The sequence below is a fragment of the Lactuca saligna genome, chromosome 4, assembly GCF_052625555.1.
Source record: "Lactuca saligna cultivar CGN05327 chromosome 4, ASM5262555v1, whole genome shotgun sequence".
NCBI classification, from domain to species: domain Eukaryota; kingdom Viridiplantae; phylum Streptophyta; class Magnoliopsida; order Asterales; family Asteraceae; genus Lactuca; species Lactuca saligna.
The window spans coordinates 239,974,355-240,000,701 of NC_136420.1; the positions used below are offsets into that span (position 1 = coordinate 239,974,355).

The 26,347-nt window shown below is 37.6% G+C and overlaps 2 protein-coding genes across 2 annotated transcripts; both read right to left on the reverse strand.

Annotated features, from left to right (window-relative positions):
- Nucleotides 1-5,182: 5,182 nt before the first annotated feature.
- LOC145040555 (uncharacterized) lies at nucleotides 5,183-15,709 on the reverse strand. The gene is made up of 3 exons (XM_078988470.1): nucleotides 15,125-15,709; nucleotides 5,750-6,000; nucleotides 5,183-5,426 (listed from the first exon to the last, which is right to left on the reverse strand). Exons 1-3 carry the CDS (start codon nucleotides 15,707-15,709, stop codon nucleotides 5,183-5,185), a joined length of 1,080 nt encoding a protein of 359 aa, XP_078844596.1.
- A 5,415-nt stretch (nucleotides 15,710-21,124) lies between these two features.
- LOC145039066 (myotubularin-like protein) lies at nucleotides 21,125-22,136 on the reverse strand. The gene is made up of 2 exons (XM_078987206.1): nucleotides 22,071-22,136; nucleotides 21,125-21,998 (listed from the first exon to the last, which is right to left on the reverse strand). Exon 2 carries the CDS (start codon nucleotides 21,968-21,970, stop codon nucleotides 21,269-21,271), a length of 702 nt encoding a protein of 233 aa, XP_078843332.1. The 5' UTR covers nucleotides 21,971-21,998; nucleotides 22,071-22,136; the 3' UTR covers nucleotides 21,125-21,268.
- Nucleotides 22,137-26,347: the final 4,211 nt, after the last annotated feature.

Below are 26,347 nucleotides of genomic sequence, written 5' to 3' on the forward strand. Positions count from 1 at the left end.
AGTAGGTAAGTTATTGAGGTGGAGTGTTGACTTTACCTTTAAGTTATGACACAAGCAACCTCTCATGCCCACTCCATATCACTATTCATGCTTTAAGTCACTAATATCATCATACCTAGTCTATTCCTTGTCCCCTCACACCCTTTCCCAACAATTTATCTTGCACAAGGGCTGGGAATTTCTTGTCTCACCTCTAAGAAGTCCTTCCTTTCACATTAAGCTAAAAAAATTTCTCTCTCCACTTCTCTCCAAGATTTCGAGATTCTACAGAGATATTGAACTCTTCATCCTCCTTTTCTAAGTAAATTTCACCCCTCACTTTATTATCTTACACCCCTTCACTCAAATCATGGGTTCCTTACACAAATATCATCATAATTGTTGTTAGATCTTCGAATCTTCAAGCATCTCCCAAGTGTTCTTGACTTGGAAACTTCTTCTATTCATCATCATCCTAACAAAATCACTCAAGGTGAGTTCATAACCCTACATTTTCATGTTTTCTTCAAGTTTTAAGGGGAGAATTCAAGTTAAAACACCAACAATATAATTAAACTCAAACATCAGCTTTCAACAGAAAAGTTAATGTTCATTCACGAACTGTTTTGAACATCTTAAAATTTTTAATTTTCAAAACTGTACTAGGTTAAAATATTTCAGGTTTATACCTTTAAAATAACTACTTGCATATGTCCATATGATGTTTCTTCAATTTATGGTGATTTTTACAAAACTGTCTATCATTGTAGCTACGAATTCAGACAGTTCGTGGATATGGGAATTTTCTCACAAGTTAGAGACATCTAAAAATCATAATAAAATTTATGAACAAACTATACAAATTTTATACACTCTCAGATTTTACGGATTCAATTTTTGACTTCGTATGATTTTTCAGTGATTTTTCTAAAACAGTGCAGAAATGATAAAAACGAATTAACAGTTTACAACTTTCATAACACTTTGTAACATGTTGAACAAAGTGTAAATCTTTGATGAATTCATATTTTTTTCACGTTTTTTCTGTTGGGATATAAATATATAATAGAAAAATGTTCACTAAATTTTAAGTGCCTTTATTATTACAAATAATACGAGATAAGGCATGATATACATAGATATGTTTTTGCTATACATTCGACTTACATAGAAAAGGTTTCATATACATTACAAACATTTTGGGTAAACTATAATAGGTATAGTTTATGTTTCATATACATTACAAAAAATTATGATAAACTACCATAGATATAGTTTATGCTTCATATACATTACAAACAATCCTGAGAAACTATAGTAAGTATAGTTTGCATTTCATATGTTATAAACAATTATGTTAAACTATAATAAGTATAGTTTATGTTTCATTTACACTTCGAACACTTTATAAAAGATTTTCAACTTGTATCAATGGGGTATCAATACAAAGTATCGGGTTTTTACAAAAAATAGGTTTTCAGTTCACTTTATGTAAATCTGTTAATGAATAAATTTGTGTGACATTTGCTTCACGTTACTTCCAAAGTAACAAAGTCAAAAGTCACGTAAATTGTAACCACATTCTCTTGTAGGGAGTGCGTGATAGTTGTGTATAGATCTATATTGGGTCTGACAAACCCACACCTGAGTTGCATGCAACAGCTAGACCGACAGGTCTGAGGTGACAAATGCCATTTAACTTTGCGACGCCTGAAGAACATCGTATACAAGGCCGATAGGGTCGTAACATGGTTATAATAACTCACATGGGGTATTACCAAAACATAATATTTACGATTTTTACTTTCAAATTAAACGAGTTTATGTCAATTTAAACGTGCATAAATTTCTTGAAGTATGAAAAAATTACTTGTACATTTTGGTCTTGACATTTAAGACTACAATATATTTTAAAGGGAAATAATGGATTTTCTGGAACAAACATTACTTTTATGAGGAAAGAATTTCAAACACCACATACAAAATGTTATGAACTCATTAACTTAATTGTTGACACTTTTTCGAAACTACTTGTATTCTCAGGAAATCAGTGAACCAGATAAACAACAGCTTTTGAGGATGGGACGCTCAGACGTCAACCATTTCATTTTGTTGTCATAATGTAATTGATTATGAAATATATGACACATACTACGATGTAACTTTTTCAATTATATTTATGATGGTTTTAATTGCTTTGAGCATTATTATACTCGTTGTTGTGATACTACACATGAAGTCCTCCACCCCGGACGTTTCCGCCATCCTTGGTTTGGGGGTGTGACAGAAGTTTAATTTTTTTTTGTTTTTTACAAGCTTACTTTTAAAGTTTTTTGCTATTTTTATGTTTGAAATAAGGACCAAAATTACAAACACAACTTTTCTAGCAACCAAAACCAGAAAAATCAGCTAAACTTGGTCATCAAAATATCACTCTTTGATTATTATTGATAACATTGCTTGCTAATTTTTGAAGTTTGAATGCTTCAGGTGTTGGTTCAAAGATTGTTGTAGTTTTCCTTCCAACCATCATAATGTAAATAACGAATCATAATTGTTAGAATAATATATTTTGAAAATCTCTTTCAATTATAACAACGCGATTAACAAATAGCAATGTACATTCATTTTTTATAACACTATATTTTGATAACACTACTTGTTAATTTTCTGAAGTTAGAATGCTTTAGGTGTTGGTTCAAAGTTTGTTGTAGTTTTTCTTCCAATCATCATAATGTATGATGCGTGTATGGGGGCTATTTTCGAATGGAAGAGAGAGAAAGAGAGAGAGAGAGAGAGAGAGAGAGAGAGAGAGAGGTAGAACATGAGATTATGAGGGTTAGAGAAGAGGATAGGGTTAGTTCTTACCTCAAGACCTATTGAAGCAAGAACTAGGTTGAATGCTAAGACCTATTGACACACAACACAACACATGATAAAAGACCTATCTTATGTGAGAAATAGAGCAAATTGAAACAAGTTCAAGTGATGATTTATTCATAGAAATCGGCCCTATATATAGTTGATAGGAGCCATAAGTTAGAAAAGTGAAAAGGCGAGCTTTTATTTAACTAGTTCATTAACTACTAGCCAATAACTACTAGAAATTCCCAAAAACTCTTCAATTTTCGTCCATGCTACACACAAGACAAGGAAATGGTTCAAATTTCTTCCATGATCACCAGCAAGTCCAAAAAAACCTGGTCACAACTTCCATGTAGCAAAAACAAATCAGCCCACCCTATTTCAAGCCCAAATCCACGAAATCAAGCACACTCCAAAGCCCAAAGTAGTGAAGCCAATCTCCTTGGCAAGTAATCCATTTTTAATTGGGCTATCTAGGTCCAAACATATATTATCGCTTCCCCCTTTGAAAGGAATTGACCTCAATTCCGCAAGGCCATCATCATCAAGATAAGAAGAGAGATTTCCGATGTTGAAATTTGTGTGCACTCCGTATTCTCCCCGGAGTTCCACCTTGTAGGCATTGTTGTTTACACGTGCGAATAATTTGTAAGGACCGTCTGATCGTGGCATTAACTTGTTCTTGCGATTTTCAGGGAACCATTCTTTCCTTAGATGAACCCAAACCAAATCGCCTTCCAAAAATATCTGAGCCTTTTTGTTCTTATTGGACTTCTTCTTGTACGAGGCATTAATGACTTCGATACGATCACGAACCTGAGCGTGCAGCTTCATCATGGACTTCAGCTTGGCATCTGTGTCTTTGTGGACTAACTCTTCCTTGGGCAAAGGGATTAGATCCAATGGTAAGTAAGGATTCATGCCGTAAACAACCTCGAAGGGAGAATGGCCTGTTGCATAGGTATGCGAACGGTTGTAAGCAAACTTGTCATGCACTAATTTCACATCCCAATATTTTTGTGTCTTTTTCACCATCGCGCGCAGTTAAGTGCCCAAGGTTCGGTTCGTGATCTCGGTCTGGCCGTCCGTCTGTGGGTGGTGTGATGTGCTGAATAAAAGCTTTGTCCCAACTTTCATCCACAATATGTTCCAAAAGTAACTCAAGAATTTGGAGTCACGATCAGAAACTACTGTTTTGGGAATCCTGTGCAGTCGAACGATCTCCCGATGGTATAAATCTACAACCATACTTGAATCATCGGTTTTGTGACAAGCAATAAAATGGTCCATTTTCAAAAACAAGTCCACAACTACCATAATTGCATCTTTACCCCCATTGAGTTTGGGGCAGGGCCACAATAAAGTCCATGGATACGTCCTCCCAGGGGAAAACTGGGATGGGTAAGGGAGTATATAAGCTCGTTTTGAATGAGCTTTTAGCGAAGTGGCACGTCACACACTTGCTCATGATATTAGTTACATCCCCCAACATCTTGGGCTAAACGAAGTGTTCTTTCAGCACGTCCAAATTCTTGAATACTCCAAAATGGCCTGCTAACCCACCCCCGTGTGCCTCACGAATCAATAACTCCCTAATGGGGTGTTTTGAGATGCAAAGACAGTTCCTTTTAAATAGGAATCCTTCCTGCAACAAGTATTCTCCCTGTGAACCGCTATTCCATTTTAAAAATACATCACTAAAATCTACATCATTTCCATAATAGTCTTACAATGCCTCGAAGCCTAGCAAGTGAATATCGAGTGTAGCCAGTAAGCGTAATGTCGAGATAGTGCATCCGCCACCACGTTACTTTTGTCATTTTTGTACTTTGAGGAAAAGTGGAATGACTGTAAGAGCTCCACCCACTTGGCATGTCTCGGGCTAAACTTCTGCTAACCATTGATATACTTCAGTGACTTGTGATTTGAATGCAAAACAAAATGGTTAGCATGTAAATAATGACTCCAATTTTCCATAGCCCTCACAATGGCATAAAACTCCTTGTTGTAGGTGCAATAATTCATACGAGCCCCCCCCCCCCCCCCTCCCAATTTCTCCGAGAAGTAAGCAGTGGGCCGCTTGGCCTGAATTAGCACGGCACCAATACCCACCCCGCTTGCATCACACTCTACTTCAAACGGTTGGGAAAAATCGGGTAGCACTAAAACAGGAGTAGCGCACAATCACTATTTAATCACCTCGAATGCCCTTTGGGCATCTGCTACCCACACGAAGGCACCTTTCTTCAAATAATTCGTAATCGGACTCATCACCGTACTAAACTCACGAATGAAACACCAGTAAAAGGACGCCAAACCATGGAACGATCAAACATCGCTAACGGTTTTGGGGGCCGGCCATGTCTTCATGGCTTTGATCTTGGCTTGATCCACCGATACGCCCGCTTTGAACACCACATGCCCCCAACAACTTCACCTCGTCCACGAAGAATGAGCATTTCTCCATTTTTCCATAGAGTATTTGGGCTCTTAGGGTCTCAAACACTTGTTTCAAATGACTCCCATGCTCCTCACGACTCCTGCTATACACCAAGATGTCATCTAGATATAACACCACAAACCTGCCAAGAAAACATTTAAAAACTTCATTCATAAGTCTCATAAACATGCTTCGGGAGTTCGTCAGGCCAAACGGCATCACGGTCCATTTGTATAGGCCATGCTTTGTTTTGAACGCCGTCTTCCATTCGTCCCCTTCACGTACTCGGATTTGATGGTACCCACTTCGTAAGTCGGTTTTTGAAAATACAATCGACCCGTGAAGTTCATATAACATGTCATCAAGTTGGGGAATCGGGAAACGATACTTGATGGTGATGTTGTTAACTGCCCTGTTGTCTATACACATCCTCCATGTTCCATCTTTCTTGGGTACGAGCAATACCAGTATGGCACACGGAGTAAGGCTTTCTCGAACATATCCCAGGCCACGAGTTCATCAACTTGACTTTGCATCTCCTTCGTCTCCTCAAGATTGCACCGATAGGCCGCCTTGTTTGGTAATGGACCTCCTGGGATGAGATCGATCTGGTGTTCGATGTCGCGAATAGGCGGCAAGCCTGGTGGTAAATCGTTAGGGAAAACGTCTTTAAACCCTTGTAAGAATTCTGTCACGTCATCATAGAGAGGATTTCCCTGTTGGATAAGGTGTCTAAGTCCATAACTTATTTGGTATATACTTGACCCGACCCGGCATGGTCCATTTGGGTTGCATTTCATCTAAACTATTTATGGATAATTTTATGAGAGTTATGCACATATGTTTATTAATATATTGTAAGTTATAATATATTAATATGAAGTCATGTTATTTAATTAGTCTTAGTCTTAAATTAATTATGAATTAATTTAGAGATTAAAAGGAAGACTAATTAGATTGTGGGCTATTGGTTTTATATGGTGTGGGCTAACACTCATTTGTTAATGGGCTAGGCTTGTATCGAAGTCCATGGATGATCCATGGAGCTTTTAACCCATGGATCCTTGGAAAAGGAAAGGTCATGGGTTATTAGGGTTTCACCCTAATCATGTACACTATATAAGCATGCTTATGTTGCTTGAAATAGCCACTAGTGTCACTAGTGTGTGTGTTTGTGTGTGGTCGAAATTTATAGTGTGTATACACTCTCTCAAAGTTTTCCAAGATTTTGTGGTGATTTGTGATTCCATTTAAGGCATTCACACTATTGGTGCTTGGCCCTCAAACTCCTTAGGAATTAAACTCATTATCAAAAGGTATGTAATCTCATCTAATTCTTTTATGTTTAAAAGTACCCCATGCCATGTTAGATAGATTATGAACCTTGGAAAAATTATTATTTTGCATGTATTTAGACAAACGTAGATCCAAGGTTTATTAGGGTTGCATGCACACTTAGGAAGTGTTAGATTGCTCAAAACCCAACAGTGGTATCAGAGCCTAGGCTTGTTTTCTTGAATACTTGATGCAAATTGCTGAAAATCAAAGTTTATGTGTTGTCTGCACAGCAGACTCGTCGAGTCCATGAAGGTACTTGACGAGTCCAAGACAAAATTCATCCAACTCGGCGAGTTGGTTCATGCACTCGACGAGTTGGACCCCCAGACAGCATATCTTCGAGTTTTGGTGCTGGAATTGGTCTAGAATCATTACCTTAAACTGTTTTGGACTCATAAAACCTGTTTTTGATGTGGTAATGATGATGGTGGACCAATTTCAAAGTTATAATCAAAATTTCAAGTTTATATGTGTTCATATGATTCTTGAAATTGTTGATGTGGATGTTCATGTTCATATGAGTTTTGTTAGATCACAGGAATTATTTGCAAATTGTTTGTTAGTTAATTCTTGATCTTAATGTGTTTCAATGGAATTCATAATTTGTCCTCAAGTTATGAAATTCCAAAAGTTTTTTTCTTTTAAATGTTTTTTAAGAAGTTGTAGGTTACATTTTCTTGAAGAGTTTTTCCCATAAATGTTTTATGGACTTCATAACTTGTCCTCAAGTTATGGATTTCCAAGAGACTCTTCATTAAAAGTATTAAACACTTGATTAAAACTCATAAGTTATGAATATCCAAAAGTTTTGAAGAGTTACAAAACTTTCCCTCAAGTTTTGGAATTTGGAAAAGTTTCACACACTTTAATAAACTTTAATTCCAACACTTAGAATTTTAAAAGTTAAAATTCGACACTTATACTATTTATAACATTAATGGTTAATTATTATATATATGTATAAGAACAAGTCGTTTTACCGTTAGTAGGTCTCATTCACGAAGCCGGTCTATAAGGTGGGTATAAGGTTGTTGCCTATAAAATGGCGACTTAATGGGTGTCCACTCTCACCCACCGCTTGCTTGATCGGTGGAGGGTCGTTAGCCGAACGGGTAGGACAATGACTTTAAATTCTCATTAAAAGTATAATGATTATTATAAAGTAACTAAATATATATTTTTTTTTAATTCCCAATCTTAGTTACTTTAGGAAAAATGTGAATTTGGTGCTAGCCCATGGAATTCACACTTTGTACCTTACCAAGTCGTTGGTGGAGAGTGTGTGGTTAACCGGCACACTAACTTGGACTAGTAAGGACCACGAAGGGTGACTTAATGTTTGTCATAGATCAATGGAGCGTGTGTGGTTAACCGGCACATTGATTAGGTGATAATATTAAGGGTACCAATTATGGTTATTCACACCTTGTTTTGTGATCCTCGGCATCCCAGTCACAAAATTTGAGAGGGCGCACTCGAGATTGAAACATGCCATTGAAAAGTTCAATGAATCTCAAAAGATCTAGGAATTTCAAATCCAATTAAAACCTAATAAATTATTTCGTTTTTCATGGTGGAAATTGGTGAATTGTCATTCGCCTACCTTCAAATATTTTATAGCTTGGATTACGGCATCCCTCTTCCAAATTATAAAATATTGTGTTGGGTCCTAGCCTTAATATTTCATATTGGGTGTTATATTAAGGATTTTGAATCAACTAACTTGATTTTCTCCCATTATAGATGTCTGGTTCAGACAACTATGATCTTCCCAAATCTCTTGAAGATGGTGTCCCTCTACATCATGCTTCACTTCCTCCACCTCCTCCAATTATTCTCCCTCACCCACAAGTTCTTGAAAAGTTTAAAGTCACTCAATCCCTATTGGTAAGCATAGTCTATGTGTGCTCACATCTTGAAGGTAAAGTCACATATTGACAAGCCGGGAGAGTTGGGTGTCAAAGTCTCGTGAAAGTTGGATGTTCAATCACTTTCTTAGTAACATAGTGAGTCTCTTTGGGACTACTATGAGACAGATGATGACACAAGCCTTGATGATCTTATCTATTTGCTTTGTGCTGTGGAATCAGCAATGATTTGGAACACTAGTAAAGTAAATTTTATTAGAAGATCAACTTCCCAAACCTTAAATGGACATTGGCAATGGTAGCATTAGATATCTAGTAAAGCATTTCTCTTCCCAATGGAAAGGGATCGACCATAGTCAACTGGGTTGACCAAATGGTAAAGAGAAAGGCTAAGTCTGAGATAGTCTCATGTGTCATTACCAAAGGGTCTATATGTTTTATTGCCAAAGGGAAGGACTTTGATTGCGAAGCTGCCATATTTACCTGAAAGATCATAAGATTGATCAAGTCAAAAAGTTTGACTCTACTTCAGTTAGAGTCCACTATCTAACTCCATTAAGTTCCTATTTGGAGATTCTTATTACATAATGTGAATGGGTCACATGCTGATGTTTTAAGAATAAAAGAAAAGATAGGAAGCTTAAAATAAGTATATGTTGATTCTGATTGCGAATGTGGGTTTCGATCGCATGGTTCAGTGATCAGAATTTTGAGTTGTTGCTTAAGAGTTATGATATATTACTTAGGAATAGATAACAACAAGGTTTTCATGTGGATTGTAAGGATAAGTTTTCCGCAAAGTTTAAAAAAAGAAAAAGAAAAAAAAAGGGTTTTAATTTTATTTATATCCTTACAATGGCATCTGTGGAAAATTGTTGCTTATATGTTTCCAGTAATAGCAATATTGGAAAGTGGATTTGATTCTTTCATTTGTGGTAGTGTATGGATTTACCAAATGAAGAAAGTTTTTCATCACCCAAGTTTCAATTGGACAGAAACTTGGAATCATACAAGTTGTATTGTATGATGAATGAGAATTTTCATCTTTGAAAATTAAGACTAATTCTTTGATCACATGTATATGTGAGTCAACTGAAGGACTAAGGAATTAGGTACACTAGGTGTGCGCTGGTCAAGGTCCACCACAAAGATTGATTTGTCATGATTTACTAAAGATTAATAAATATGATTATACTTATAAGGTTAAGTATAATTCTGTAACATTGGAAAGGTTACAATGTATGACAAAACAAATGAGAAGAATCAAATTAGGCAGGAAGATAAATGTTTCTCAAATCTGAAAGGATGGGAGAGTACTTTAGTATCATATTTCATGATCATCTTAATGATTATGAAACCATATCACAAATTCATACTCTAAGGACGTCTTAGTGCATTGTTATGGCTAAGAAGAGAGGTCATGAATTGTTGGATTGGTTAAGATCAAGAAGATGAGTCATACTTCGTTCCAAAACAATTCTTAGAGTCATACTCCAAGATTGTAACCTTGAGTGACATAAAGGAAGATTTATTAACACTAGTCAAATGTAAGAGTAAAATGTTTTCTACTCTTGTACATTTGAGATTGGTAAGTTGTGATGTCTTGGATGAGACACGGACCAACCAAGACCAATTGTGTAAAGTGTTAGTCTTGATAAGAATCCGCACTATCCCTTGAATATTTTTTTGTCCATGAATGGTTCTTGACTGGGGAAACTTATATGTCAAGGGGACAGTGGGAGCCTTAAAGATCGTGAAAGAGTTTCAAGATTTAATCAAGACTAAAACCTGTAATTCATCACTAGCACACGACTTAAGGTTTGCAACCTATCGTTTTGACATAATTCTTATTTCTGTACCTACTTCAAATAAGTTGAATTTGCATGTGAGTTATCAGAGTTCAACTTGGAAGCATTGGTGGGCCTTGTGCTACCAAGGTGACAAGAAACTAAGATTGAACAAGTTTAATCCATGTAAGGTTGAATTTCTCACTAACCTTATCTTGTGATTATGGTTTTGACAAATTCACATGGATAGGAACTCATACACTATAAAATCTAAGTGTCATAAGGTTTCTCTCCGATTCATGAAAATGATGGTGAAGAAACGCTTTCATTAAGTAGATTTTACGTAGATAGCAATTGTGTTATTTGCATTTTCAAAAGTCGTTAGTGGAGCGCGTGTGGTTAACCGGAACACTAACATGGACTTGTGAGAAATGGAAAAGGTCTAAGAAATTGAGACTATGATTACGGCATCCCTTTTCACAGTTCTTGAAATTTCTTAGACACACAGGTGAGCTATCTACGGAAAGGTGTATGAATCTAAATTTCAGAAGTCCAACAGATTTATGGAAATATGTCAGAGCTAGTGGGAGCATAAGTGTTATGCTGATAATCATCATGTTAGTGGGAGCATGATTATTATGATTAGTATTGCAAGCTAGCAATGTTAATTATAGAAAACAAAGTTTCAATTCGTGAAGTTGCAGGGGTTGAAAATTTGTTTTGCTATAATTAAGGGAGAGGAAATTATACTTCATTTCAATTCTAAAGCTTAGATTGAGATTTTAATCATCTTTAGTCAAGAATATATATGAATTTATGTCTGAATGGTTCGACTTAAGGAAATTCTATATATATTGCGTTTTCAAAATTCGATTATGATTACGGCATCCCTCTTCATAGTTAAATTTTGAAAACATGGAAAATAAAAAATATTGTAGCAAAAGATTGGTCTAGTATCATGTCTTTATGTCAAACATCATGAATCCTGTCCCATATGCTTCGGATATAGGATCGATTGCATGTGCTATAATATTCATCTTTTCTAAATTTTCCAAATGCTTAAGGCATTGAGAAGGGAAATGTCTAGAACAGAATATGACTAAAGTGATTAAGCAGTTGTCGAGGACAATCTGAGGGTTGCCAAAGATTGGTCGCTCAGGGACATTTGGAAGTACAGTGTTAATTTTGGCAGGACCATATTGACATATTCTGAAAAGAAGTAACTCTTGTTCGGAAGTGATAGTCAAAATGGGACTATGGAAATGTCTCCATAGGTGGATATTATTCAATCTATGTAAGATTAGAAAACCTTAATGCAAGGAGGATGTTCAAAGCAATGTACTTTGAATATGAGACTTGCGTTCCATAGAAGTTGACCTTCTTTGGAATACTCTGTAATGACTGGTGACAAGGTTTTGGTGACTTTGTGAATAATCATTACAAGAGGAACATTGCATAAAAGTTTAAAATCTAACAGATTTTTTGGTAAATGATAGGAATCGGGGATTCTCACATTTACAATAAGGATTTGGGATTGTGAAATGAGTATCATTGGAATCATGTTCAATTGATCTACATCACAATGTAAGGATCATATACAAACATAGTGTGCATACTTGGAGTATGGCATAACTATTGTTTAGAAAACAAAGTGTACATGCCAGGAGCATGGGACGACTGTTGTTTTTATTCAAGTCTTAAGTTGATTATTTGAAACATTATACAATGAATAATGTGTAATCAATATGGTGATAAATAAAAGGTGGTTCTATTTATATTCAAAAGGGTTCTGAGACCATATTGGATTCGATTATTATTGTGTTTCACTTTGCATGTTTTGACTTCCAAAATAGCTAGGTTATTCTTTCTGAATGACTAAGTTATTTAAACACTCCACAGTCGTTCATATGTTGGAAGTAGGTATGAATCAAGACTGTCATGAATCGAGTTTGTAGATGGCTAAATGGGTTTAGTCATAGCAATGGTTGCTACAACATTCATGAGTGCTCATAAGTTATGAGTATTGGAATAAACCCACGCTCACTTGTATCACTTCATGGAATTTATCTCGAGTGATCGTGAGACGGTAATATCATATAAATCTTCAAACCTAGAGATATGAGTTGTTACCTATGAGTTGGTTGTGCATTGATTGCACGTAAACGCATCAGTAACTTGATATTATAAAACGTGCCTTTGTGTACAATTCAACAAGTAGTAGAACAAGTATATGAGTCGAAGTTTATCTGTTCCTTCTAGAAATAGAAGTGATATCTGGGCCCCTCGATGATTTTGTTGTGACCTATGTACCGGCCGGTCAGAACTAAATTGATGTGTTCGATTAAGTTCTTTGTCAAACAAATAGAAAATCGGGAAACAAACTGTTTGACAGTAAGTACGACGTTGTTCCATGTATTTGTCCGGCTGATATCATGAGAACAGAGGATTATATGATCACTTATCTAAAATGGTGCTTCATAGTTCAACAGAGTTTTCGAGAGCTACGATTGATGGTTGGTTCCTGAAGTAACATACGCAAATACAGTTATTAGACTTATCCAAGTGGGAGTCTGTTGGATAAGGTGTCTAAGTCCATAACTTATTTGGTATATACTTGACCCGACCCGGCATGGTTCATTTGGGTTGCATTTCATCCAAACTATTTATGGATAATTTTATGAGAGTTATGCACATATGTTTATTAATATATTGTAAGTTATAATTGTTGGGTTATGAGCATTCTAACACTCCTAAGTGTACATGCAACCCTAAATACCTTGGATCTATGTTTTCTCTATTATACATGCAAATATGAACATCCAAGGTATTATCCTAATCTAGCATACAAAATAATGGATATAACAAGATAGAATACATACCTTTTTCATGTAGAAAGTCTTCATGAAGCTTGAGTGCCTAGTGCCTCAAGTGTGACACCTCAAATGGTTCACACAACACCAAATACACTTGGAATAACTTGAGAGAATTCTACACTTCATAAAATCGGCTAGCCCTCTCTAGAATAATACTAGTGGCCGATTTTGGGAAGAATAATATCTTTATATAGTGTTACAATTAGGGTAAACCCTAATTGTCATGACTTTCCATTTCCTTGGATCCATGGGTTCAAATACACCATGGAGCATCCATGGACCATCCTATGGGTTTTAACCCAACTTGATTATCCATGGAGCATTAGCCCACTATACAAGTATGAATGATTTACACAATTAACCCATATATTTAATTAGTCTTCTTTTGATCACTTAATTAATCCTAGATTAATTCTTGATCAATACTAATTAAATAATCTTATTATTCTTATTATTAATATACTAGAACTTATAATATATTAATAACCGTAAGTGTCTTATTTCTCTTATTATAGTCTATCCAAGTGCATGATGCCATGCAACCCAAATGGACCATGCCGGGTCGGGTCAAGTCTTACCAATTATAGTTATGGACTTAGACATTAATCCAACAGTCTCCTACTTGGATAAGTCTAAAACTATTATTGCGTATGACTTCAGGAACCAACTGGCAATCGTAGCTCTCAAAAGCTTCTGTCGAACTTTGACCTTGTCGATAAACGCTGATCTTTGTCAATGACTTGTCCATTAGATAAGGGATCATATATTCCTCCATTCTAGATATCATATGGACTGAGACATGGAATATAATCATTCTCTTTGTCCATTTGTTGTTTCCCGATTTCTGATTTATGACGACTGACTAATTGAACAAATCAAATCAGTCCTGGCCCGGCCGAAATTTATAGTGTGTATACACTCTCTCAAAGTTTTCCAAGAGTTTGTGGTGATTTGTGATTCCATTTGAGGCATTCACACTATTGGTACTTAGCCCTCAAACTCCTTAGGAATTAAACTCATCATCAAAAGGTATGTAATCTCATCTAATTCTTTTATGTTTAAAAGTACCCCATGCCATGTTAGATAGATTATGAACCTTGGAAAAATTATTATTTTGCATGTATTTAGACAAACATAGACCCAAGGTTTATTAGGGTTACATGCACACTTAGGAAGTGTTAGATTGCTCAAAACCCAACATTCCCGCCTCACCATCTTTGGCTACCATTAGGTACACGATGCCACTGTCGTCAACCGTATTTTCAACCTCCCGTTCAGTGGCGAAAATCATAGAATTCGGCTTCTTTTCTTTAGTCTTTACCAAGCGGATTTCATGTGACGATATGGGTTTTAGTATGATTTTTTATTGTTATGTTTCAATTCATATTCATTGCTCGGCCCTCTATGAATCATGTCGCGATCATATTGCCAAGGACGACCCAAAAGTAACTGGCAAGCATCCATGGGGACCACGTCACAAAGGATATCATCTTTGTACGAGCCCATCGTCAAACCTACCATTACCTGCTTTGTTACTTTTATATTTTTATTGTCATCTAGCCAATGGAGCACATAAGGTTTAGTATGGTTCATTGTGACTAATCCCAGTTTTGCCACCATTTCGCTTGATGCTACATTAGTACAACTACCACCGTCCGCTATTACACTACACCATTTATCATTCACCAGGAATTTAGTATCAAACAATTGAGTTCTTTGTTCGGCCTCTTCATGTGTCACATTTGCTTGTAATGCCCGAAGGACCAACAACGTGTCATAGACGGGAGCTTTGTAGCTTACTTTCTCCTATTCTTCTTCATGTTCAGACTCTTCCTAAAAAATGGAACTTTGTATTTTTTTTTCTTCTTCTAGCAACTAGTCCCAGAATTCAATCGCTTCCCGTATCGTTACGACTCGTTTATTTGGGCACGAACATTGGAAATGCCCATAACCTTGGCACTCGTAGAATCGCACCTTGGACAAACTAGTTTCTTTGGAATCTTTAGAAGGAGTCGTGGTTTTGAGAACTCCGGAAGAACTACCCGCAGAAAAAGGATTGACGGTTGCGTTCTCGGGTTTACCCCAAGACTTAGATTTCCCGAACTCAGATTGAGGGACACTAGTTTTCCTGTATTTTTCTTGGTTTTCCAATTTTAAACACAAGCCGCAAAGAGTGTCAAAACCAGAATATGGATACAAATCAACAATGTTAGCAATATTCATGTTCAACCCGTGTAAAAACCAAGACATTTTCTGCTCCTCAACTTCATCAATATCACCCATAAGTGACAAATTTTCAAATTCGTCTATATATTCAGCCACTTTCATTTTGTCTTGTTTCAACTCGGCTATTTTTATATAGGTTGCCATGCGGTGATTAATTGGCACATATCTTTTTCTTAACTTTCTTTTTAATGATTCCCACGATGCAATTTTGTCTTTACCCTCTCGTGTTCTCTTGGTCTTAAGCTCTTCGAACCACAAAGAGGCACCACCACAAAGTTTTAGGATGGCAAACTTACATGCCTTTTCGTCATCTACATCTTTGAACTCGAACATGCGTTCAATTTTTCTTTCCCACTCTAAGTATTTTTCCGGGTCCGCACCACCCGCAAATTCCGGCAACTCGTTGACTTTGAATTCTTCACTTGACCTAAGTTTACACCATGCTTGTCATCGAGGTTGGCCATCTTGGATGTTCCTTAGTGCTTCTTGAAGATTGTAGAGAAAATTGGGATCATTAAAATCTATAGTGAATGCAGGATTGCTTCGGCTCTGATACCACTATGATGCATGTATGTGTAACAGCCCGGGTTCCCAGGTAATAGTTATTTTGTATTTTTTTTGGTGATTTGTGAGGAGACTCGGTGAGTTGGAGTCCAAACTCGCCGAGTATGATCACGGTTATGGGCGCGGGTTCGCGTCCGGACTCGGCGAGTCCAAAAGTGGACTTGGCGAGTCCACGCTGTTTAATGAAACCCTAATTTGCAGGGTATGAGACTTATTTAAAGGGGCTTATGGACGTCATTTGCGGCCACCAACCCCAGAGAGAGAACCCTAAAGAGTCTTTGAGCGTTTTGTGAGAGAGAAGAGGAAGATCCTTGATTATTTATTGGTGTTTTGCTTATAGAAGAGGACCAAGGCAAGAGGAGACCTAAGAAGGTGCTAATCCAGTGATTTCTGAGCTCAGAGACTTCATTTGAGGTAATCATTCGTTCCTTTCTCAGTCCTTGGTGTAAATCTTAGAGATAGGGTTTCTTTGTGGCCTTTTTGGAATGATCCATGGAGTAAATGGCCTCTTCTCGTGTTGATGCTTTAGATCTAGACCCAAAGAGGTCCAGAGACCCTTTTCCCTCAAGCTTTATGAGTGTTAATGGAGGCCATAAGCTTAGAGTAGCATTCTAGAGACCATATCTTCAAATAAGGCCTTTTAACCTTTGCATGAGCACCAAGATAGTAACTTTACGTGATGTATGAGCTTGGAAGGACTGGATCTATGAGTTATTGGAACGGATCTGACCTCAGGAGTGAGTTTGACTTGATGCATGGCATAGACTAGCCGAGTCTGAAGAACAGACTCGGCGAGTAGCATGAAGATTGTCCATAACCACTCAGCGAGTGGTCTTACCGAGCTAAGGGGTTGACTCAGTGAGTCAGGGAGAGTCAGAGAGGGTTGACGGGTGGATTGAGTCAAGCCGGAACTCACCGAGTTGTTCTTGAGACTCAGCGAGTTGAATCGTGGTGGCCGCGCGACTCATGCCAGGTGGAACCCGTCGAGTTAGGAAAACACTCGATGTGTCGAGAGAGGATCCCAAAGAGTTAGTGGACATGTGTGTACACGCCGAGTCACCGGAGTGCACTCGGCGAGTTGGATCAAAGTTTGACCGTTGACTTTTGTTGACTTTTAGGGTTGGTCAACAATGTGGCCTTTGGGCCAAGAAGGGGGTAAAATGGTCTTTTACCCTTGAGAGGATGCCAAGAGAGGATAGAGTCTAGTCTCGAGAGTTATGTTCATGAGAGCATTTTCCTTATGTGATAGATGGTGGCGAGTTCGGGATGCATGCGTGAGGATATATACTTCCTGCTTGCCAGGTGAGTCTTCTCACTATACTTTACCTTGAGTAGGTAACCAGAGTTATGTGACAGAGTATTTGTATGCTATGTATGTTATGTGTTGTACTGCATTATTTCTATGTGATTTATGTTGTGCATATTTACAGAGTTAGAACCGGAAGGTTCCAAGAGTTAGAACCTAAGGGTTCACAGAGTTTGGGTGCACGGACCCACATAGTTATAGCCTCGAGTGGCTAATATGTGTTATGTGTGGTATTTTGGGGAACTCACTAAGCTTCGTGCTTACAGTGTTTTGTGTTATGTGTTTCAAGTTTCTTTCAGGATCACGGGACGGCACCGGCTTGATTTTACACAACAGCGAAAGAGTCATATTTTGAGGATCCTGGTTTATTATGCAAGTGAAAACGGAGTTATGTTTTGTAAATTGATTATGAATGAGATTTTAAGAAAAGTGCTTTTTTTTAAATTAACCCATTATGTTTAAATGAAAAATTGTTTTGAAATTTACGGTGTTACAATTTGGTATCAGACCTTGGTTTGAGGGATTCGGATGCACCTTCGGGTAAATCTGGACTCAAACTGAGGAAGTAAGAAAAGTTTTCAAAGAAATAATTTTCTAAAGCGAATAAGAGTTCAAAGAGAAAGCGAGAAAGAGCAATGTGTACAATCAGCCAGAGCTCGAACGGTGATTTCCCAAAATACCATTACTGTTGTGTTATGAGATATTTATGATGCACTTTATGAGATATTATTGCATGCTAGAGACAGGCTAGGTATTTCATATGTTAGGACTAGAGTGGCCTGATTTGTGATGCCTTAGCCTAGGAATTGTTGTTATATGCGATGTGCTTTTGAGTATGTGATGAGTGAGAATATTTAGTTGGAATCCTTTATGGGATTTGAGTAGAGGAGTAATCTAGGGGAGATACCTAGATGAGTACCGTGGTACTTTGCGAAAGAATAGTTAGAACCCACGAGGGAAATAGTTGCAGAGTTCGGTGGTACTTTCGAGGATGAGCAGAGCAAGTGGAGTTATCACCCAGAGTGAGTCCTATGTATTCTTCGATGCTCGAATGTTGCTTGCTTCGTGCTTTGTGGAACTCTCGATGATGGGAGTTAGCTACCAAGCGGAAATGATGATATTCAGGAGGTAGATGGCTGGCATCATTAGGAGCTCTTCGGCAGCTGATGGCAGAGAAGTGTAGGAATCTAGGAAGAGCCTAGGGAGTAACCTTTGCCAGATGAGTGTGCTGGAAGAATAGAGAATTTTGCTGGGGAGCGAGCACGCGCGACGGAATTGGTGAACGAGAAGGTCGAGCAGCTACTTAGGAGCTCCGGGATAGTCCGTGTGGAAAGTATGGGTAGATGTGGCAGGTAGTATGGGCCCGTACCACTGAAAGGAGAGGACCCATACTTGATACAGGGAGTATTCTGAAGGTTCTAATGAGCAGAATGAGGAGTGATGTTATGGTTCAAGTACCATACATCGGAGCAGATGGAGGATTGATGTTATGGTTCGAGTACCATACATCAGAGCAGATGAAGGAGTGATGCTATGGTTTGAGTACCATACATCGGAGCAGATGGAGGAGTGATGTTATGGTTCGGGTACCATACATCGGAGCGGATCGAGGAGTGATGTTATGGTTCGAGTACCATACATCGGAGCGGATTGAGGAGTGAAGTTACAGTTTGTGTATCATACATTGGAGCATATTGAGAAGAAATGTCATGGGACGAGTACCATGGTTCGTATTGAATGATGCTCGTGGTTCTTTGGTTATCCGATCATGATTGATGAGGTAGAGATTGGACGTTATGGGCCTTAGGCCAGTGGACCATGATTGAGTTCAAAGAGACGTCCCTTGAAGAGGGAGGTCGAGAGCCTTTCAGAGTATTTTGGTAAGGAGCCAGATGGAGGAAAAATTTCGGTTTGAGTTGAGCAATCAGTCGATAGAGGAGATGTCACCTTCTATGACATGGGTGGTGCTATTTATGTTTGTGTACGAGACATGAGAGGCAAGATGTTTAAGTTTCGGGTTTGGGGGTAAACCCTGCAGGTTGTCATTGAGGATGATTTTCCATCAGAGTATCAGGTAGCATGTGTGCCACAAGGTAGTGATTTACTATGAGCAGATAGTCATTTGGGACTGAGATAGTCAAGGACCACCTTACACCTATTGAGTATAGTAGGGAGCATTGTAGAGGTATCAGTGGGGAGTCCAGTCGAATTTATCAGTGCAATGGTTTTTCTATCTATATTAGGTATTTAATATGGGAGTGGGTCCCTATTCTTGGGAAGATCCATGTGATGGAACGTCGGTTGATGAGTCGAGGTGGGGGAGTATGACGATTTCGTGGTCCAGTCTATGGGTCAGTGATATTATTGGTCAGTTGAGTTGTTTGGTTTTGGAATGGTACGAGAGTTGGAACGACCAGAGGCAGTCGTGACGAGAAGTTCTTGAGGATTTCATCTGAGGTTCAGAGTATATGAGATCGATTGATTTCCTTAAAAAGGGATTATCGGGCGTTGCATAGCACTTTCTAGGGGCAGGTGCATTATTGCTAGTGAAAATAGTTCGTGAGATTGTTGATGTGTCAGATAGTGATGGTTCAAACCCTAAGTGAGGGAGAACCGGGTGGTTTATTGAGAGAACCATAGATTTGTGCAAGAGCGGTTAGGGGTTGGATACAGAAACCTGTGACTTGAATTCATGAGATCAGGATCATTGGTGATCAAGGAAAGGTGCAGGACGGGATAATGCATGTGGTATATGTCTGAGAAAAGGGTGGGTTTCTCCGCGGCAGGAGGTCAATGGTCAAGAATCAGGTGGTGGCCAGATTCGTTTCAAGTGGAAGACTCGTAATGATGGTATGGGCAGTTGAGAACTTCTAGGTTGAAATATGGGTGGAGGATTATTGAGTAGCCAACTCCCGGGCTGTGTATTCTTGCTTGGATTTTGAGCAGTAGTGGAAATGGTTCGGAGGATCATCAATGTGTTCTGAAGGGTTAGCGCCTTCCTTGTATTCCAATTGAGTGCTTGGATGCACTGACTTGCGCATTGAGTAAAATAGGAAATTATTATGGGATTCAGAGGAAATGTATTGATGTATGTGTATGGTGCTGGGAGTGCGAGAATTAGTGGTAGGGGCAGGACATTGTGGTGCTCTGTTATGGTGTTCCGTGATTTCCGCGTTTAGCGTCCCGATTTCGGAGTTATTTAGAGTCTTGGGTTTAAGTCGACGAGTGATGTAGCATGTATCTACGATTCCAGTGGGAGCCCTTCGTGTATTGTCATCAAGACGGACTATTTAAGGAAGTGGATCTCCGCAGAGGTAGGTTCTGTGTTATGGCAGTTGCCGCCAGAGTCTGTAATGCATATCAGGGCAAGTGTGTGTGTAACTACCTATGATAGTCTTCAGTGCAGGAGTAGTGAGCTTAGTGTGACATTGTAATGAGAATGAGAGTATATGGTGAAGTTACGGGGAGCCATAGTATTCACCAGTTAGAAGGAGTTGTGATGCTACGGGGAGCCGTAGTACTCACACGTCAGAGAGGGAGAGAGAGAGAGAGTAGTGATGCTACGAGGAGCCGTTTATATAGTCGTTCGGATTGTTTCTAAAATAAAGACAAGTTTTACTTTTATTCTATTTTATATTGTCGTTCAGATTTTATAATGTTGTCCGAATTTTATATAGTTATCAAAATTTATAATAATAATAATAATAATAAAATATAAAATAAAAGAAAAAAACAAATCAAAAATAAAATGGAAAAAAATAATATCAAATCAAAAATAAAAGTCTAATTAGATTAATTATAGGGGTAAAATTGATTAAGAAGATTCTACATAACCCATAAAAAATTGATTTGGAGTAAATTTCAAAATACTGGACAAATGCTGTCAATGGCCGAGTCGGTGTAATATTTTAACATAAATTGATGTGCAGGAAACTTTCACTTACAGTCGTATATCTAAACTTTAACAACCGAAAAAATTGAAAATTCTATGAAAAATCACTTCATCCTGATTGTTCCCGCATTTACCTTAAGAATTTATTATCAGCTGAAATGTCTCTGTTATTGATAAACTTGGTACCGTGAACTGTAGACAACTGAAATGGCTGAATCTGTAGAATTTTCAATTCAATGCCACGTCTCTTTCCTAGATTCACATTCACTTGTTGATCTCGAGGACGACATTTCACCACCGGCAATGGGGGATCTAGTTCTTCTACCGCTACCTCCGGATCCCCAATACTAATCATATATTTCTTCTGCTTACTAGGCTTCTTAACACCACCATTACCATTGCAGCTTCGAATTCCGCAGTGATTGCTAATTGTAGCAGTGTCAGTAGGTGGCGAGATTAGGTTTTTACCAGAGAAGAGTTTCCGAAGCTTATTGTAATTGAGGTTGGTAGCTGATTTTCCGGGGGTAGCAGTAGATATTCTGGAGGCGGAGATGTGGTGGTTGGCGGTGGATGTGGAGGTGGAGTTGGAGTTGGATCTCTTCTTGATCCGACCGATGCAGCTGATTTTCGGGGATGTAGGATCCGGCGAACATGAAGTGGAAGTAGAAGAGGAAGACGTCAAATCGGCCAATCTGGTAGGTTTGGCGACGTCGTTAATGGAGAGACGACATAACATTGGGAAGAAGGTGTTCCTATACCTAGGGCTGGTGGTGTTGCCGTTGCCGGTGCTGGGGTGGTGATGAACTTGTTGATTACAGGATCTGTTCCCCATGGGTTGTACTTGTGGTTGTATCTCTGATCTGAAAAATAAGATGGAGTGAGAAAGAGGACAAAAGGTAAATAGAAAGTATTCGATCAGCATCGGGAAATACCAATACACAACAATGCGTGCTCCAAGGCAATCTCCAAACAGAATCTCTATTTTCTCACTGGTCAACAGATCAGGTTTATTAAATGAGTGTCACCTGATTACGCATCAAAGTCTTCCACACCTCATAATTTCTCGCGAATTAAAATTTTAAACATTTAATTTTTAATTTTTTTTTTGGAACCAGCAATTATAACTTGTTATAGCAATTTTGTTAGTCTCTCCCGTGTGGGTAACACGGCTACCGCGTTATCTGACGTGGCGTAAGTCCTTAACGGCGCCATGGCACAGAACATCGTCATAGGGTCGCGTTAAGGCGCGTTACGTCATTAGATGTTATCACGATAACTAGTCATAATGTATAAAATTCGAACGTTTTATTTTTTTTAGCCGTAGAAAAACGGTAATAATACCGTTGCATACGGTATAACTGAAAAAAAAAAATTTACTTCTTCAATTTACTTTATATATATATCAACAAATATATATATATATATATATATATATATATATATATATATATATATATATATATATATATATATATATATCATTTTACCTATCTATCTCTATTTATCTATATCCATCTCTATTTCATTCAAAAAAAATTACCCTCTATGAATCAAAACCCGAATACCCCTCCTCCGAAGACAAACACATCCACTCCATTGGGTTTTGCGGGATACGAGGGATACATCAACCTTCTAAACTCCCAAAACTCACCACAGATTCCATATTCCGACAATTTTTTCAATACCACCTCACCCGCAATACAATTCCCTACATCGCCATTTATGCAACAATGTGCAAACATTCAACAAAGCCTTTTTACCACATTCGGTCCCATGCGCCAAACAGTCACACAACCCATACCCACGGAATAACCCGTTGTCGAGACGCAAGCTGGTGGTAGTCAGAGAGCATCAGGAAAAAAAGGGAGACCAAAAAAGAAAGGGAAAGAGGTCGTTGTCGGGACGGACGAAACGGAAGCACCTCCAACATGGTGGACACCGGAGGAAGAGCATGCGTTGGCGACGACTTGGTGCGGTACTTCAAAACAACCAACTATGGAGAACGATATGAAGAGAATTGCTTTTTGGGATGCCGTAATCGTCAAATTCCGCACAATTTTGAAAAATGGTGACACGTATCGTAATAATGATATGCTTAGTGGCAAATGGACTCAAAATTAGTCGGAAGTGCACCAAATTCAATTCCATATACAACAAACTTTCTTCGTAACATCAAAGTGGTGCCAATGATTTCGATGTGTTTAGAGCCGCGAGGGAGGAATATCACGTGCAAATGGGGCACGTATTTGAGTATGAAAAAGTATGGGAGTTAGTGATGAAAGATCCAAAATGGATAAAAACGCCAACATCATCGGAACAGCAATCCAAAAGGTCTCGTGGTTCGGGTTCGGTTGATGTTTCTGATGCACACACGAACATCGACCTCAACGCGGACACCGATGAGATCCCGGACAAGTTTGACGACATCGAGGAAATCTCTCCGCCACGACGACCTATGGGGCGCGACAAAGCGAAGCGCACTCAACGACATGCGGAGAAGAATGAAAGTCGACTTCGAGAGCACGAGGAAATGAAAAAAAAAATTGACGCCCACACGGAAATCGCAAATAAAAGATACGAATTGCAACGAGAGCATTTGGATTTCCTTCGTCAAGAAGCCCAAGAAGATCGCATATCGAATGATTTAACAATTCTTACGACAAACGAAGAAAGTTTACCACCGATATGAGTTGAAGTGATACGGAGGATGAAGGCACAGATAGAGAGAAAATATTTGGGTGAAGAATAGTTTGTCGGTGTTTTTTTTTTATTTTTTTTATTTTTTTTATTTTTTACTTAGTATTACAATCGTGTGTTTTTTTTCAATCTTTTTTTTTTTGGTTTGTAATGTTTTTCTTTAAGTTTGTGTGGTATTTTTAATTTTCTAGTTAATGAAATTATGTTTTATTAATTTATATGTTTTTTATAAATATATGTATATTAAAAAAATAAAACAAATAAGAAATATATGAAGTAAATAAAAAAATAAAACAAATTAAAATAATATAAATTAAAAACAACCAAAAAAAAGTAAAAAAAGAAATAGAAAATAATATGTATTATCCCATGTTATTTGGTGTTGCCCATTTCCATCATTGGTGTTATAACACCAAATTGTGACTAGAATGATGAGGTGGACATTTTGGGTGTGATAACATGTAATAACATGTTACCCACACCTAGTAGTCTTAGGTTATGATGTATGACTTTTATCAATGCTAAAAGTCTATGTGGCATTTATCATTAATATCACCTCCCAGGGTTTTATGTCAGAGATCCTACAAATAATCAAGGGTTTTCCTTTTAACTCATTTGTCTGACTTTGATTATCATCTGATACTTACATTACAATAACATCACAGCCTCTTATACGATTTGATCGAATTACACTTGATCGGTTTTTGATCAAAACATATATAGTATTTACATAAATGTTATATATTTATAATTTCGATTGTATCGGTTTTAAAAGATTCTAACCCAAACCATCGGTCCCTATTCCGGTTTCAATTTTTAGGTTCTCGCATACGATTTTGCTGTTAAGGCTGAAAGGTGTAGTGATGTTTTTATCAATGGTAAAGGGTGTCACATAGGCGCCATATAGACATTTATAACTTTTGCCAAACTTTTATTGACAAGGTGTTGTAGTTTTTTTTACCCATGATATATATACTGGTATTTATGTTAAAAAGAAAAAGATTGAAATGGTCGATTAAGAAATAAAAAAAGCGTACCTTTAAGTTCACGATTATTATTATTATTATTATTATTATTATTATTATTATTATTATGGTATTGATGTGTTTTATTGATTTTAATCTGAGGTTACAAAGACTGTGAAAGTAATACGAGTACAAGAGTATTGCTAGGGCTAATCATGTGTGTTGTGTGCTAGATACATATGTTATTTATATTCTAGTGTAAGTAACAAGAAGTATGATAATTTCGGGATCCTCTAGAATTAACATATGAACGTTATTTGACTTCGTAGTCTAGGTCTTTTGGCTGGTTGAGATGACTCTCCGTCGAGAATAAGTCTTGTGGTGACGAGTTATGCATATGTGAGAAAAATAAAGAAAATATAACCATTAAAAATATTAGAAATATTAGTGGTAATAGTTCGGATCTCAGGATATGTTCAAGGATCCTGAGGCTTTAGAAATATTTGAGGATCTTGAATACGATTCAAGGATCTTGCCCCTAATAATTGCTCCCAAATTATGCCTGTGAAATATAAACGTTAGTGTTTAGATATTTAGAGGTATATTTTTTAAGTAAATGTCACACCCCCAAACCAAGGATGGCGGAAACGTCTGGGGTGGAGGACTTCATGTAGAGTATCACAACAATGAGTATAATAGTGCTCAAAGTAAATACAACCATCACAAATATAATTGAAAACGTTACATCAAAGCACATGTTTACAGGATTCACATCAATTACATTATGATACGAAATGAACTGTTTGACGATTTATCGTCCCATCCTCAAAACGTTGTTGATTTCCTGTTTTCACTGAATTCCTGAGAATACAAGTAGTTTTGAAAAGTGTCAACACAAAGGTTGGTGAGTTCATAAGAGATTTCGTTAGAAAAGTAATCCGTTTTCCGTGTAAAAGCGTTAGAATATGTATCCAGAAAATCCGATATTTTCTATAAAATCTGTGTAATGTAGTCTTATGACCGAAGACCAAAATGTATAAGTAACCTTTCTTACTAATAGAAAATGTTCTGTGTTTAAATGGACATGGACGCGTTTGAATTAAATGAAATTTCCGTATGTTCTCATGTTTGTTAATACTTTATATATATGTAGTCCTAAATCCGAGGACCGAGAAATAACAAGTATTGACCATACTTAAAGGTATAAATGTGGTTTCAAATGATGTGTAGTCGTAACTACCAAAACCAAAACTGTACAGTAATATCTGTACTCATTGAGATAAAAAAAATGATTTTAAATCGACATAAAACCCATGTAGGTTTTATAAATAAAATCCCGTAAACTTTACGGATTGTTATATCCCTATGTGAGTCGCTATAATCATACTATGACTATGTGAACCTGCCACGATGTTTCTCAGGCGTCGCGAAAACTGAAATGACATTTGTCACCCGTAGACCTGCAGGTTCCACTGTAGCTAGTAGCAAGGTGTGGGGTGTCAAACCCAATATAGATCTATATACAAGTATCACGTTCTCCCTCCAGG